General features: G+C 41.1%; 2 protein-coding genes across 7 annotated transcripts in view; one reads left to right on the forward strand and one right to left on the reverse strand.

The window, feature by feature from the left end:
- Positions 1-12,386, forward strand: part of DNAI7 (dynein axonemal intermediate chain 7) — a 27,017-nt gene extending 14,631 nt beyond the window's left edge. For 3 of the 5 annotated variants that reach the window (XM_040062161.2, XM_040062158.2, XM_040062164.2), the window contains 5 exons: positions 486-630; positions 889-1,103; positions 1,651-1,818; positions 1,983-2,096; positions 2,667-2,999. In XM_040062161.2, coding sequence (XP_039918095.1) covers positions 486-630; positions 889-1,103; positions 1,651-1,818; positions 1,983-2,096; positions 2,667-2,942 — 918 coding nt within the window. In that variant the 3' untranslated portion in view covers positions 2,943-2,999. Of the gene's footprint in view, positions 1-485; positions 631-888; positions 1,104-1,650; positions 1,819-1,982; positions 2,282-2,666; positions 3,000-12,317 lie in introns of those variants that run through there. The other 2 variants (XM_040062162.2, XM_040062163.2) reach the window with 2 other exon arrangements.
- ARFGAP3 (ADP ribosylation factor GTPase activating protein 3) overlaps positions 3,779-14,159 on the reverse strand; it is a 26,837-nt gene continuing 16,456 nt past the window's right edge. For both annotated transcript variants that reach the window (XM_040062165.2, XM_058420275.1), the window contains exons 10-16: positions 13,203-13,328; positions 12,672-12,794; positions 10,103-10,240; positions 9,309-9,432; positions 8,323-8,413; positions 5,083-5,204; positions 3,779-4,445 (exon numbers count right to left, since the gene is read on the reverse strand). In XM_040062165.2, coding sequence (XP_039918099.1) covers positions 4,428-4,445; positions 5,083-5,204; positions 8,323-8,413; positions 9,309-9,432; positions 10,103-10,240; positions 12,672-12,794; positions 13,203-13,328 — 742 coding nt within the window. In that variant the 3' untranslated portion in view covers positions 3,779-4,427. The remainder of the gene's footprint in view (positions 4,446-5,082; positions 5,205-8,322; positions 8,414-9,308; positions 9,433-10,102; positions 10,241-12,671; positions 12,795-13,202; positions 13,329-14,159) is intronic.

The following is a 14,159-nucleotide window of genomic DNA, read 5'->3' on the forward strand; positions in this document are numbered from 1 at the left end:
GCTTCCTCTAGTGCTGACCTACCCACAAATCGCACTGTGAAGCTGGGAACCTTTAGTAAGCAGAATTCCCAAAAAGCCGAACTCAGAGGGCAGAGCTGCGGGCAGGGGAAGAGCCTGGGACGTTCATTCCCAGCCCCTGTGAGCTCTCTTCCTCTGACACTGTGGGACAGGGTGGAATTACACCCGCCTCTGCCTCCCAGCTGCTCCCGGGTTCCGAGGCTGTGGCTCTGCTGGCAGTGGCTGTGCCCAGGGCGTGGCCCTGCCTTGAGGCTGCCTTCGGCAGCACGGGAAGGGCTCCAGGGCCTCGTGGTGGCTGCTCTTCTGCTGCCCTCAAAGGTGCAGCTGGAAACGTGCACTGTTAGCAAACCATTTTAAATGGTGCCTTAAAAAACTTTGCGGTGGTTGGATCAACTCAGAGAAAAAAAAAAAAACACCCTTCATTTTCTTATAAACCCCTTATCTGTCCTTTTCCTCTCTTGCCAAAGCTGCTGGATGTTGGATTGGAGGTGTATCCATATTCCCCAGAAGAAGCCGAAGATGGTACACAGGCAGCAGTACAGATCACCTTGAGGCTCCCTGATAATGTGATTTATTTTCAAGTGCCTGTGATTGCCCGATGGGATCCTGAAGGTTAGGGTCAAACTTCGGACATAAAGTTATTTTAAGTTTCAATAGTGGAATTTATAACTGAGTTGTACTGTTGTCACAGTCCAGCTGTAAAGATAAGGGCCAGTTTGGAGCCTAGAAATAGTTGGGGGAACTTCAATGTTAACTCATTTGGGGTCTAAAATTTATTTTATTACTGCTGTTTTGGTTTTGTTTTACTTCAGCATTACTGCTAGAAGCCTTCCGTGTTCATCATTGTATCCTTCCATCCTCTTTGTCCAGGCCAGCAGTGGAGAACTGATGGCATCAGCAACATAACTTACGAAGCAGAAGAAAAGAGCATCACCTTTGGGATGGGTGCCTTTTACACAGTAGCTCTGCTCCAGGATGCTCACCTGAACCTGCCCTATCAGGCCTGGGAATTGCACCCAACTGGTGTGGATGAAGGACTCTTCACAGTTACTGCAGCCTTTGCAACCATTCAGATACAAATTAAGGTACTGTCAATAATTTTTTTAATCAAACATTTGCAGTTAAAAAAAAAAAAAATCATAATTATTAGTGTCCCTGATTAAGAATTTGGGATGCTTCCACAAGAGCAATTTGAATCTCTCTTCCTCTCCAAGCATTGCCTTGGTTATTTAATTTGTTTTTTACTATGAGTCCTGTTCCACCTGTTAGAGACCTGAAAATCGTTCCTCTCTCTTCCAAGCTCTACTAAGAGAAGTTAAAGCATTTCTACCAGCCTACTACTAATGCTCCTTGTTTCTACTCAAAGTTCAAGCCACTGCTGATTATCCATCTGTTCACTGCTGTACAAATCAGTACACAAGTGTACACGTTGTACAATCAGTACACATTTCTGAATTCCTACACAAAGCTGGCTTCCCTCAGCCAGCTGAAGAAATGGGAATGAAAGATCACAGCCCAGAGTGGCAGATGATGTGGGTAATACCCAGCATAGCAAAGATAGCAATATTTAAAGGCTAAACCAGGAAGTAGCTTCCGTGACCAGTAAGTTCCTTTCACTGGTTTGTACAACAGGATAATCAGTGTATGTTGTCTTCAGTAGTGGTGGAAGAGGAGGAGGTGCTTTCCCACATCACAGGAAAATGGATGAGTCCTTTTGCCCTCAGAGAAGCTCTGAAAAGAGCTGGAGTGAACATTTTCCCAGCAGACTACTCTCCCAAGTATGTCCCTGTGCCCACAAAGGTGAGTGCCAGAGAGTTTCCTGGTGGTTTTCCCCATTTTTCACTCAGGTCACCCTTTCCTGCACTGGGAGCTGCTGTGCTGCAGTAAAGCAGGCCCTGCCCTTGCCGTAACACAGGGAAATCGAGTGAGATCTGTTCTGTCTGATTTGTACTTGTGCACTGCAGGCTGCCCTGGCAGAAGTGAAGGCCTATGAACAGATGGCTCTGCTTGCAGCTGCTTTTGCTTTTGCTCACAGCAAGTGGAATGGAGAAGCAGGACCAGAGCAGGTTGTGTTCAAGGTTTGTGGAGTCAGACCAAACTTCCAGAGCAGATCAGCACTGACCCCTGCCCCAGTCAAACAGAAACAACTCAGCCACGGGAGCTTCAGCCCTTGCCCCAGTTCAGTGCCACACACAGCACCTGAGAGAGCTCTCAGGGACACAAGTCTCAGCAACAAAGACACTTGCTAAGGAAAATGGAACTGGTAAGTCACCAAGGGAGGCTTTAGCCAGAGCTTCATGCTCTTCAGAGGCCCCTTGAAAATCAGTGCTCTGCTCTGCCAGCTTTTTAAAGAACAGCTGGGACTCTCTTCCTGCCTGTAGGGTTTCTTTTGCTCCCTACTGCAAAGGAGGGAAATAAGCAACTTCAGTGTTGATTTGTCTCCACCTGTGACCTAAAGCACACAGTTAAAACTTCTCCCAGCCAGCCAAACACTCCCACGTGTGGCTGGAGAAAGGTAACACACCCCACTGCTGAAAGCTGGAGTGGCTCTCGCTCTCAGGTTAAATGCAGGTGACACACAAATATTAGAATTCGGACTCTGACAGTGGCACAGGCTTCAGCTCATGGTGCATTTTCTCCTGCAACAGGTAAGTGAACATCTTACAGCAGGCTCTGCCAAAGACAACGACTGGTCTCTTTATGTGTTCAGTGGTGAGAAAGTACAAAACCTCCAGCTCACTGAAACCAGTGAAGCTTTTTCAGAAGAGCTGGGAGAAGAGTCTGAATTTCACTCCACACTCTACCATATGCTCAAGGATTCTGCCAGCAACGAAGCCATGGATAAAGTGGAAAGAGCTGGCTTCTTGTTTATTGATTCTGTGTATCAGCTGCTCCTTGCTACCAGAGTTTTAGCATACTCTTAGATACTGCATGCTTTCCTTTAAAACTTTATTATCAAAAGCTTTCAATAAAGTTACATTTCGAGTCTTAAATCCTTTTCTAGTCATATCATTGAAACAGGTTCTAAAATGCAAACATTTTTTCTTTGTTCAATCAAAAGAAATTATTTAATTTCTTAAGGTGGCTAGACCACCTAGACAGGTTTTGTAGGACAAAATTGTTCTGTTGTAAATCTCAACAGAACTGAGACCCTTTTAGCTACTTTTAAACATTACTTTTTTCAGAATGGGAAGAAGATACTTTTTTTTATTTCAAGTCATGCTGTAATGAAAAAAAGTTCATCTCTCCCCTAAAAATACCCACAACCCAACAAAACATGTAACCTTCAATAAATCCCAGCTCCACCCTCCCCTCCTGCAGGGTGCAGCGGTGGGTTATAGCGGGGGAGAGCAGGAAAGCACAGAGCCCTTCAGTGTTCCTTCAAAATGTGCAACTCTTCCCACTCCACCGAGCCTTAGGGCAAACGAGATCCCACAAACATCAGACAGTGCTTAGAAAGGTGGATACTGATGACCACAGACAGAAATTGAATTCAAAACTGAGTTTATATCAATTGTTTTGATTAGGTATCGGCAGTTTACAAATCTGAATTACAAAATTAACTTGAAGTCATTCTTGGTTGTAAAGTTTTTTCTTTAAGGTCATAATAATTTTTATGCAGGATGTCATCAGCAATAAATTCTAGACTGTCTAAAACACAGCCCAACTATTTCCTTATTCAACAATTGATAATTTATCAAAAATCTAAGATTGTGCTAAACATTTTAATAAGCATTTAATTAACTACTCTATTAGGCCCTTAGTATATTTCAAGTTTGGGGTCTTTTTATTATTTTTACACAATACAGAATTTTTAAAAGCACTTAAGGATTCTATATTGCAATTTTTTTTGTGACTTTCAAAACTAGGAATAAATAGACTATTCCCACTATAAGATGAAATCCACTCACTATTCAGTATTACCACGTTTTGACTTCTCCACACTTCACATCTAAGCACAGAACCTTCTAGCTGGAATACTGTTTTAAATCACTAATTCCCCACCATTTTAATGCACATCAATTTATGACTTCAACAGCTTTTACTTCCTGGCAAGCACAGGTTTAATTTAAATGCATATTTTGCTACAGTCTACTGAACACCACCACCTCCTTTCTCCTTCCTGCCTCACAGACAGAGCCAGTAATTAAATAAAGCTCCCAGCTTATCTAACAATAAGGTTGTTAAGAATTAAAGACTGGAAAGGAAGAAAAAAGAAAAAAAGATACGCAATGTAACAAGTTGCTGCAAGATTTCTGCTCTGTTAAGATGAAACAGCACTAAGAAAAGGCTGAGTCAGAAATCTGCACTAAGAAACAGGTAAAAACATCATCAGTCTTAAGGCAACCTTCATTTGAATCAGCAGTGATTACTTGTGTGCCTGAAGAAGAATCCTCCTTTAGCTTCACTTAGGAACCGTATCGATCCTAGAAAAGTAAAAACAAGTAACAAACCAGGTATGAGTGGGCTTTCCATGGAAATAAATCAGTTTTACTTCCATTTGTGCAATAAACAGCAACTGAATTCTTCAAGACTTTCAGAAAATTGAGCAGTGCTTCCAAGAACTGGAGTTTAGGGTTCAATTCCAGCCTGATTTTCAAACACCTGACCTCAAACAGGAATTGCCAAGTGACTGGAGCACTAAACATGCTGGACACTGAGGCCAGGATAGCTTATTTCATGCAAAAACATGGATCAAAGGTCAACTAAAGAGCCAACTCAAGACTTGGTCTGGATGATCACTGCAGATCCCTTCCAAACCAAACTATTCCACTCTTGAGTGAGGAACTGCAATGAGTTTAAAAAGAGAGTGACAACAAATAACTTTCATGATGGGATATTTTAACTGTAAGAAAAAAAGCTATCCTAATGAAGGTGAGTTAGCAGATACAGATTTATTTTTTAAATTATAAAGATTTGCCGTCTACTTTGAGAGGTCTACAGAGCTCAAACCCAAATTCATTCTTTTCTCCCTGAAGATCATTCAGTGACAGGATCCATGGTACTAAATGCCTACAGAAAGACTTCAGCTGATGTTCAATAGATTGTGACATCTTTACTCACCTGTATAGATGTCATGACTCCATTGGCAAGGACAGAAAGTTTTCCAGCCACAGATTTCACTCCTTGTTTAAACTGAGCTATATCAGGAGCTGAAGGCAAGACGTTGGTAATATTGTAGCTTCCTAAAAGGAGAACACACACGTGGAGGAAACAGAATTTTATATTAAAATCCATCTTTTTTTTTTTTTCTCTCCCTGAAGTACAATGTCTGACTAGGAGCACTAGACGGAGATCTCAATCTGTCAAGCACATCTTCCTTTGGCTTGTTTTCAGGTTTTCCTAATTCTACCCAACGGTGTCATCCTCTACACTCTGTATTCCCAGCGAAGCAATTCATGTTTGGACAGCAGATGACTTATTCTGTAATTCCAGTCTGTGGCAATGTTGTTTTGTATCTTCAGAAGCTGTTATCCCCTTGCAATTTAAAGATGAATGCACTTCAAAGGTGGCTGAAGTGAGGAACCCTACTTGGGTGCATGCAGGGGATGATTTCCATGTATAATTTTGCCTTACTGTAACTGCAGCTTGGCAAAATCCACAGAAATTACAGTAAATGTCAATAAATTAGGTTTTAACACTCCAGAACAATGCTGGCAATCCAGCCTTCCTTAAAGTCAATGTATTCTGGACAGAATTAGCTTTACTGTTCTTATAGAAAGTGCAGGTCTAAAGGTAAGAGAAATCAAAGTCAATTAACTAACTACTCTAATTGTACTCTAAACTAACTGCATGCTAAGTATTAACATGCTAACGATTACCATCACCCCCTAGGTGAAAGTAATTGCTGCCATGCCTTAATATCAAATATGGGATACTGTCAAAGGCACAAAGCCAAGTAAACCAGAATCACAGAACTGGGATCCCAGAGTCAATCACAGAATGGCCTGGGTTGGAAAGAACCTCAAGTATCATCTCATTCCAACCCTCTGCCACAGGCAGGGACACCTTCCACTATCCCAGGTTATTCCAAGCCCTCTCCAGCCTGGCCTTGGACACTGCCAGGGATGGGGCAGCCACAGCTGCTCTGGGCAACCATGGCCTCACAGGGAACAATTTCTTCCTCATATCCCATCTAACCCTGCTCTCTGTCAGTGTGAAGCCATTGCCCCTTGTCCTGTCACTCCAGGCCCTTGTCAAGAGTCTCTCTCCATCTTTCCTGTGGGCTCCCTTCAGGCTCTGCAAGGGCACAGTGAGGTCACCCCAAAGATTTCAGGAATAAATGGGGCTGCAGGGAATAACCATCCCAAACCAGACCATCTTCCAAATGGAGACTCCTTTTAGTCTTTTGCAAAGGGGTGGAGGAGAGAGAGAGAGAGAGAGAGAGAAAGAAAGGGAACCTGTAGCTCCTCTGTCCTGGAAGTTCAAGGCACCTGAGTCCTTAAGCAGGCTGAGACAGACAATCCTACAGATAATTTGTTTTACCCAAGATAAGAGGCTGGTTTGTAGCACAGATGCCTTGTCACATTCAGAGAGACTCCCACTCCAATCCTTCCACCCAGCATGGGTTTATAGATATTATAGATCCTCTTTATAAATTATCTTCAAGATTCCCCTCAGACAGCCCTATTTCTGAGCTGAAATTTGGACTTTCCTTCCAATCTGTTCCACTCATCAAATGCTTCAGGCATTTTTGTTACTAAAATCAGTCATGGAAATAAAATCTGCAGATATAAGTAACCTGAGAAGCTTTAACCACTTCTCAGCCACAAGAATTTCCTCATCATTTGCTGTTTAAGTTTGATTAGTCTCCAACGGTTCTTGTAAACAAGGCAGGAAAAAAACACCTTTTCTTGTGGTTGCCTTCCAAATCAGCACCTCCAAGTCAGCCACTTGACTTTCATAAGCATCAGCTTTGAAATAACGCAGAGAAGCTTCTTCTTGAAGCCTCCTCTTTGGTTAAAAACCTTCTTACAGCATTCTGTACAAAATCAAGGGGCCCCACACTGTTCTACCAGGACATCTCACCAGTGCTCACAAAAACAACCTTACATGCAAAGGATGTTTTACCGCAGCAAGGACTTCGGAACTACAGTGGTGTTTTTGCTGACAGTGTCCTGATTACATTTATTTTATGGAACTAGTGACAGTTTGGGCATTAATTCCACACCACTGTCAGTGCAGCAGCATTTCTCCAAGAAGGGCCACCCCTCAGTTTTTAGGGTGAGGGGTGTAGCAGAGACACGCAGGAAAGGAAGTTTCTGTACATTTGATATAGCGTGAATTTATGACACCGTGTTGCAAATGCTCTTTCAAGTGGCTAAAGCAACTTACTGCGATTTCTGCTCGGTATCTTCTTCCCTCCTCAATTATTTTTTTCACAGTTAAAATTCTTAAATCCCGGCTGTACTTAAGCAACCAGTAACAGGAGTTATTTCTCTGCTAGTCAGTGTATTCAAACTCGCTTTCAGGGGATCAGAACTAAAGAGTTTTTTGGGGTTTTTCCCTCCTACTTTTCCAAAGTAAAATCAGATGCTGCACACTGTTTGCTTTCTCAGCCTATCTGAATAATTTCACAGATTTCAAGTTCTTCAGTAACTGTTTTTCCTATTTCTTCAAAAGTTAAGGAATGAAACTCAACTGATAGAGCCTACAGAAGGTTCCAGTATTTGTCACCTTTTCCATTGCACATTATTGCACAATCCAAGAAGTGTTGGAAAGAAAACATGAGACATTTTCAATACCCTAAGGGGCCTTCTTTTCACTTAATCTAATCTTTCTCCCTTTCTGATCTGATGAACTACACTCTCCAATGTGAGGAGTTCCAATACATCTTTGAAACAAACCATCCAAGTGAAGATCTTCCTTAATAATTTTGCAAGGCCAGAGGCAGAAACGAATATCCCACTGAATGGATATGCCATGCAACAGATTACATGGGAATTTCAAGTCCACTAACATTTTCTTAATGATTTTTCCTAGATCCAGTATTACTGTGACAGCTAATGAGCTACTTACGGTGTTATCTCGTTGGAAAATATTACAGTTTTCCTTCGATAAATGTTATTTTCTGAACAGTCTGTTATTGGCAACAGAGCCCCAGTATAAAATACTGAACTTGCAGAATCAAAAGTAGAGAGCTTGAAATTCAAGGGGTTAATTTTTAAACAGTGACTACACCTGCCGTGCCTGTTAGAGCTATGAGCATTCTGCTTGCAGAACACAGTGATGATGGTGATCAGAAGCAGAGCCAGGGCCTGCATTCCCCACGTGCTCCAGTTTCTCACTCTGTTTGATACGCACCTGTTGGTTGTTTTCTCTGATCTTCAAACAAGTCGGCTGAACTTATGGATGTGCTTCCAGAAAGCCTTTCCAGCCGAGCCCTGGCTTCATACTGGAAAAGAATTGAGAATAAAAAGGATTTTATCAGTTTGCTGACACCCTTTGAGGTCATGTCAGATAATCTGAGAGACTACAGACATTCAGAACTGAAGTGAACCATACTGAAAGTTCTGCCCATTTCAGTTTTCTCGTCACTTACACTGAGTTTGCCACCATCTCATTTCTGAGTTACCCAAGAGTGACATTCATCTTTGCAACCCCAAGGGTCCCACTTGCTTTTAGTTACCCCACAACTGCTGAAAAGCTATGCAGCCATTAAAAACAACAACTAAAAGATGTGAAATGGAGGGGAAAGCACTGCAGTTAACATCCTGCTGACCCTTCCAAGCACGTGACACTTTTAAGTCAACTTTTTCCAAGTTCCCTGAAAACAGTAATTATATTTTTAATTCGTGTTTACACTGTAAGTTGTTCATTAAAAATCTGTATCCTGACTCCAAAATGCAGCACAATACTAATCTCTTTTTTCGAGGCTGATTCAACTCCGTGCAATTCACAGAACAATTTATTTACTTGGTTATCTTTACAACATGAAACACGATGTTTTCATGCAACAAATACATGGCAGGAAGGTATTTCAGCAGTGCTTTGTTGGCATCAGTTTGGGCATTTAGAATAAATTAAGCCTGATTCTACCAAAAATCAGGAGTGCTGAATCACAGTCTGCCACTTCTACCGGGAAAGAAGAATGATGGAGTCACGGTCCTATGTGCAACTGCAACGCCTTAAAGTTAAATTTTAAATGATCAGAAACTTGTGTATTTCTATCAAACAAATGAGAGGACGTAATTCTATAAGCTCACCAATTCTACCAATTTGAGCTATTTACTGCCACAGTCAAAGAATATTTTAACATTTAAAAATGCTTATCACTGTTTCCTACTTACATCAGCCTGATCCTGCCTTCCAAAGTACATGTCCGATGAAATGGCTTTGACGTTGCCAAATTTTTTCTGTGCCTCGTCTGTGGTCGCAGAAGGTTCATATTCAGGCTTCCGCCGAGACGCAGGCCTGCAAGGAAAAGGAACTGCATCAGGGAGGGAAACCGCATTCACACTGGGGCAGAATGAAATGAATCAAACAAGATGCGCTCAAGTGCTCAGATAAATGAGAAATGTGATTTTAAGCAGAAGGAAGAGAGGCAGAAAACACCAACCAACCGCATACACCTCCCCCCCCTTATATTTTCTACTTGTTTACAAAGATAAAAATCCAGTTTTCATAGAGAAATGATGTTTTTTATCATCACAATCACACCTGTTGTTTGTGTCTCCAGTACCTTCATCCTCAGAACTGGGCACCCCAAATTTTCATTAATTTGTTAACAAGGTCTCCTTTGATTCATCACACAATAAACAAAGCAGGTATGTGCTCAGAACAGGGCAAATATTTGAGTTTCTCCCCACATCTTTTGCCTGCTTCCTCTTCTGCTGGAAGTCTTTGGGAATTACCTCCAGGACACTGCACTGAACAGCTCTGAGCACAACAGACAGAGCTTAAAATGTAAGGAAGAAATTCAGCTTACAGAATAAATTCAGTCAGGAGATCTCTTAACTGCTGATGGAAGTTCTGGCCAAATTCTCCTAGAGACCGAAGAAATTCCCTCTACTATGACCAGGACTCAAATCAAATTAAAGCTTGGGCTTTCTGGACAAAAATCAGTTCGGTTTTCTTGGTGTACCTGTCTGAAAATCCTGTGCTTTTTGAAGTTAACAATACATCAATGTCTTTACTATTATTTTCTTTCTTCCAAAAAGCATCTGAATTGTCATCCCATTTGGAGAAAGTGCTGCTCCGCAAATCTGAAGAATCATAGTACCTAGAATACAAGAAAGAAAAACCTGTTGAAAAGTCAGAACTTTGTTATTTCTTGAAAAGTGGGAACATATTTATTTTTTGTTAGATAATGACTGCTTTAAGTATTCACTAGCAAGTATGTTTTCAAATTACACTTGTCAGTGAGTAATTTGGATTTCACAATACTGCTTTAGAAGCTTTGTACAGGCTATTTTTTTAACCCAATTATTAAGAACTTGTGAGTTTTGCAGCACATTTTATTAAAATTAAATGCTAAAACCAGGTTTCTTGAAAGTGAGTCTGAATTTAATACGGCAATCTCCTCTTGCACATCAAAACCGTGGGGAAAGCACAAAATAAAGAAAAGGGGAAAAAAAAATTAAGTATGTTGGCCAATTCTGGTACATGATTTGATATTTTCCCTTTTTGATTACCTACACACATCTCAGCATATGTGGAAAGTATTTGAAAAAAAATATGTATATATATATATATATATATACACACCACCAAAAGCTATTATATGCCAAAGACTAAGATTTTGTGCTTGAAGGAATTTACCTGAAGTTTGGCTATGACCAGGACGGGGAGAAAGATGATCAAAAGCACAGGGGGATAGGAGAATGGAACCATTCACTAGAACAAGGGAGGGTATTAAAGTCTGCACCTGCACCTTGTGAAAAATACTCTTACAAAAGAAAGTTCTCCATGTTTGTGCTAGGAAGGGTCAGGCCACTCGTTTCTGCAGTTTGTGAGAAATGTGACACCGGCAGCAGCCAAGTCTCAGCACCGAGCATGAAAAATCTGAGGGACAGATCTGGAATGAACTTCTACAAACAGCAGGAGCCTCCCTCCTGACAGACAAAAATAAACCACAGCAATCTCCTAAATTCCATAATAACAAACAATCAAGGTGTTTTTATGGATTTGAGGCTTTCCAGTCTCACAGTGGCCACCTAAACCATGGCACTGGGCAGGGGTTACATGAGCTGATTTGAGTGAAGTGTTCATTTTCTCTGAGCTCCCCTCTCAGATTTTTGTAATGATGCAAAATACTGCCTCAGTATTTGGGGTGGGGGAGAGAAAGAAAAACTGCATTTAACAGGAACCAAAATTTTACACTGTGACATTATTAAAGATTTTATCAACTGTAGCAAAAAACAAAAGATCAAAATTCAGGACTTCAGAGGCTTCAATTTTATTTCTAAACCTTGAGACCTTTAGCTTGCTTAATTCACTTACCAGCCCTCTAATAGCCAGGATGATTATTTTGCTTTTGGGCATACACTAAGGTGACGTTAAAGCTACTCTGCCTCTCTTTCGAAGTCACAGCTTGAAATAAAGGGTAATAATTTAACAAATCCAAATCCGACTGTTCTTTCTTTAAAGAGAATGAACTCGGGCACCGACTCCAATTAGATCCTCCCAGTTCGAACCAGAACAACAAGAGCAGGGAACAGCCAGGTTACAATTTATCCTCTAATCACTGAACCACAACACATTAAAAAGCCTCCATAATTTATCCTTTGCCTGCTGGTAGCTGATGAATCATCTGAGAGCAGTAACAGTTCTTTTCAGGGAACAAACAGGGCAAGCACTGAAATGCTACGTTTTACTTTACAAGGCTGCTACCACTTTCCTCGGACCCGCATTTTGTATTTCTGCCGCAGTGACTGCACTACAAAATAGTGACACAAAAGCCTTTGTGCTTTTATTTATTTGCCTGCCTACAAACAATTAGGTACAGTTTCTCACGTTGCTGTGGCGGTTTATGAAAGCAACACCTGTTTATGTCCCTCTGTCCAGAAACAGCTGGTTCATTGCAATTAATGCTTGTAAGATTTAATTATTTTTCTTCTCCCAAGAGCAGTATTTTGTAGTGTGCATTGCATTCAACCTTTGGTGACAAACATTCCAATTATTTTTCGCTTTCATTTTATGTTTTACATTTGACGTGCAGTCTCCTGATACAGAACTGCAGACACCCAGCACAAATACCTCAAAAAGACTGAAGTTTTTGCATGTGGCATGCAGAGAATGGTGCAACTGCAGTATATCTAATAACAGACTTCAATGCTTGTTTAATTTGAGGACAACAGCACAAGAAAGAAAGAAGGGAATGAACACAAGTCATTCTGACAAAAAAATTCACTGGATTTGGAATACAGCAAATAAAAGTTTATGTGGCAACTGTCTGTGCAAGCAGACACTAGACTCTGGACAAGATAAAGTCTACGAACACATAGTTCAGACCAATTCCTTCACAAATCTGTCACTGAGGCCAAGTCAACTTTTCCACAACTCTTGGGAATCAGATGTCCCCTGGAAACGTGCTGGGTGTGTCCCCAGGTCCGAACTGCCTCCATCTCAGCTTTCAAAACCACTGTGCGTACTATCGGGGAACTTGCATATCCTTCTGGGCCCATCCCAAAAATCAAAAGCTTACAGAATACCTCGAGCTAGAAGAGAAGTAAGAGTCCTCCACATCATCCATGTACTTCTTCTTCGGCTTTGCAATTGTAGGTGTTTCCTGCTCTATGGTTTGCATATCTGAGGCGACTGAGTGAGAAATACCACTGGGGACGGGAAGAAAACAAGCATTTGAAGAGATGACAAAAATCAAAGCCCAAATCTCATTTCTGAAGCTTGCTGAGAAAGCCCAAGCTATACAAACATTTAAGGAAAGAGGAATTACAATAATGGAAACCCTTGGGAAAATGTTGATCTCTCAAGCAGGGACAGGACTTCTGAACACAAAGCCTGTTCTGAAGGCTGGAAAATACAACCTAGGTTGACACCTGTCTGGCAGGTTTGAACTTAAATCTATCAGAAGCTCCCCCTCGACAAAGAGATGATTTCTTGCTGATATTGCTCAAGTTTCCATAACATGGAAATAGTCCATGTCTTAATTTCCTGAGTAAAATGAGGGATAAGCGAGCAAGACCACAGAGTATCTCAAACACAGCTGCCAGAACTCCACATACCTCCTGCTGCTGCCCAAGCCCATGCCAAGCCTCTCCAGTTCAGTTTTCTTCTTACCAGAGAGGTTTAAGGTTGCTTCTCTTGCTTTAATATCAAGATCTCTGTAGGCCAACCTTAAAGACGATACACTGGAAAAAACCACAAGTTACCAGAGAAATGTTACAGAGAAATGCTACACTGAATGAGCAGCCCAGGAATACCAGCACAACAGTAACAATATTTATTTTTTAATAAATTGTAGCACTGTATTTTCTAATGCCTTCCCTTAAGGGCAGCATCTGGGCCAAGCTACGCCTCCATCCCTTACTCTAAACCATCTTAATATTGGCCGGTCACACCAGTGCAGCAGAGACTGAGGGTTTTCATCGTGATTACTGCACAAATACTGCTTAAATTTAATTTGTCAGGTCAGAAGGGATACAATTATTTAATTTTAATGAACACCTCAGCAATATTTTAATTCCTAAGTCTCAGCTGACATGAAGTACAAATGAACCATCAGAAGAAAGGCCAATGAGATTTGGGATGCTGCTGGCAGACCTGCTGCAAAGCAGAAAGGAATAACCAGTAACATCTACCCAGCACTTTAAGCAGTAAGATTAGCAGCCCTTCTCAGAAAATCTATGTTATTAACATCAAAATCTTATTTGCTGTTGATTAAAACAAATGATAATACTGATCAAATCTTTAAAAGCATTTTCAGCCACCCATTTTTTGTCAGTGCACAGCAGAAGATAAGGAAATTGCATAAGAATTTACAATCACATTTAAAGTTTCACGTCTCAGAACTCTTCCTCCTTCTAAATACTGAACTACTAAAGAATCACTTCTACTCCTGCCACATAACGAAGTCATATTGAATTAATTTAGTAAAGCTTATTACCTAAGCTTTTAAGATTCAAATCAGCACACAAATTAGTTGGAAGCAAACGCAGTTCCAGCAGAGCTGACCCTTCCTT

This window comes from Hirundo rustica, chromosome 4 (genome assembly GCF_015227805.2).
Source record: "Hirundo rustica isolate bHirRus1 chromosome 4, bHirRus1.pri.v3, whole genome shotgun sequence".
NCBI classification, from domain to species: domain Eukaryota; kingdom Metazoa; phylum Chordata; class Aves; order Passeriformes; family Hirundinidae; genus Hirundo; species Hirundo rustica.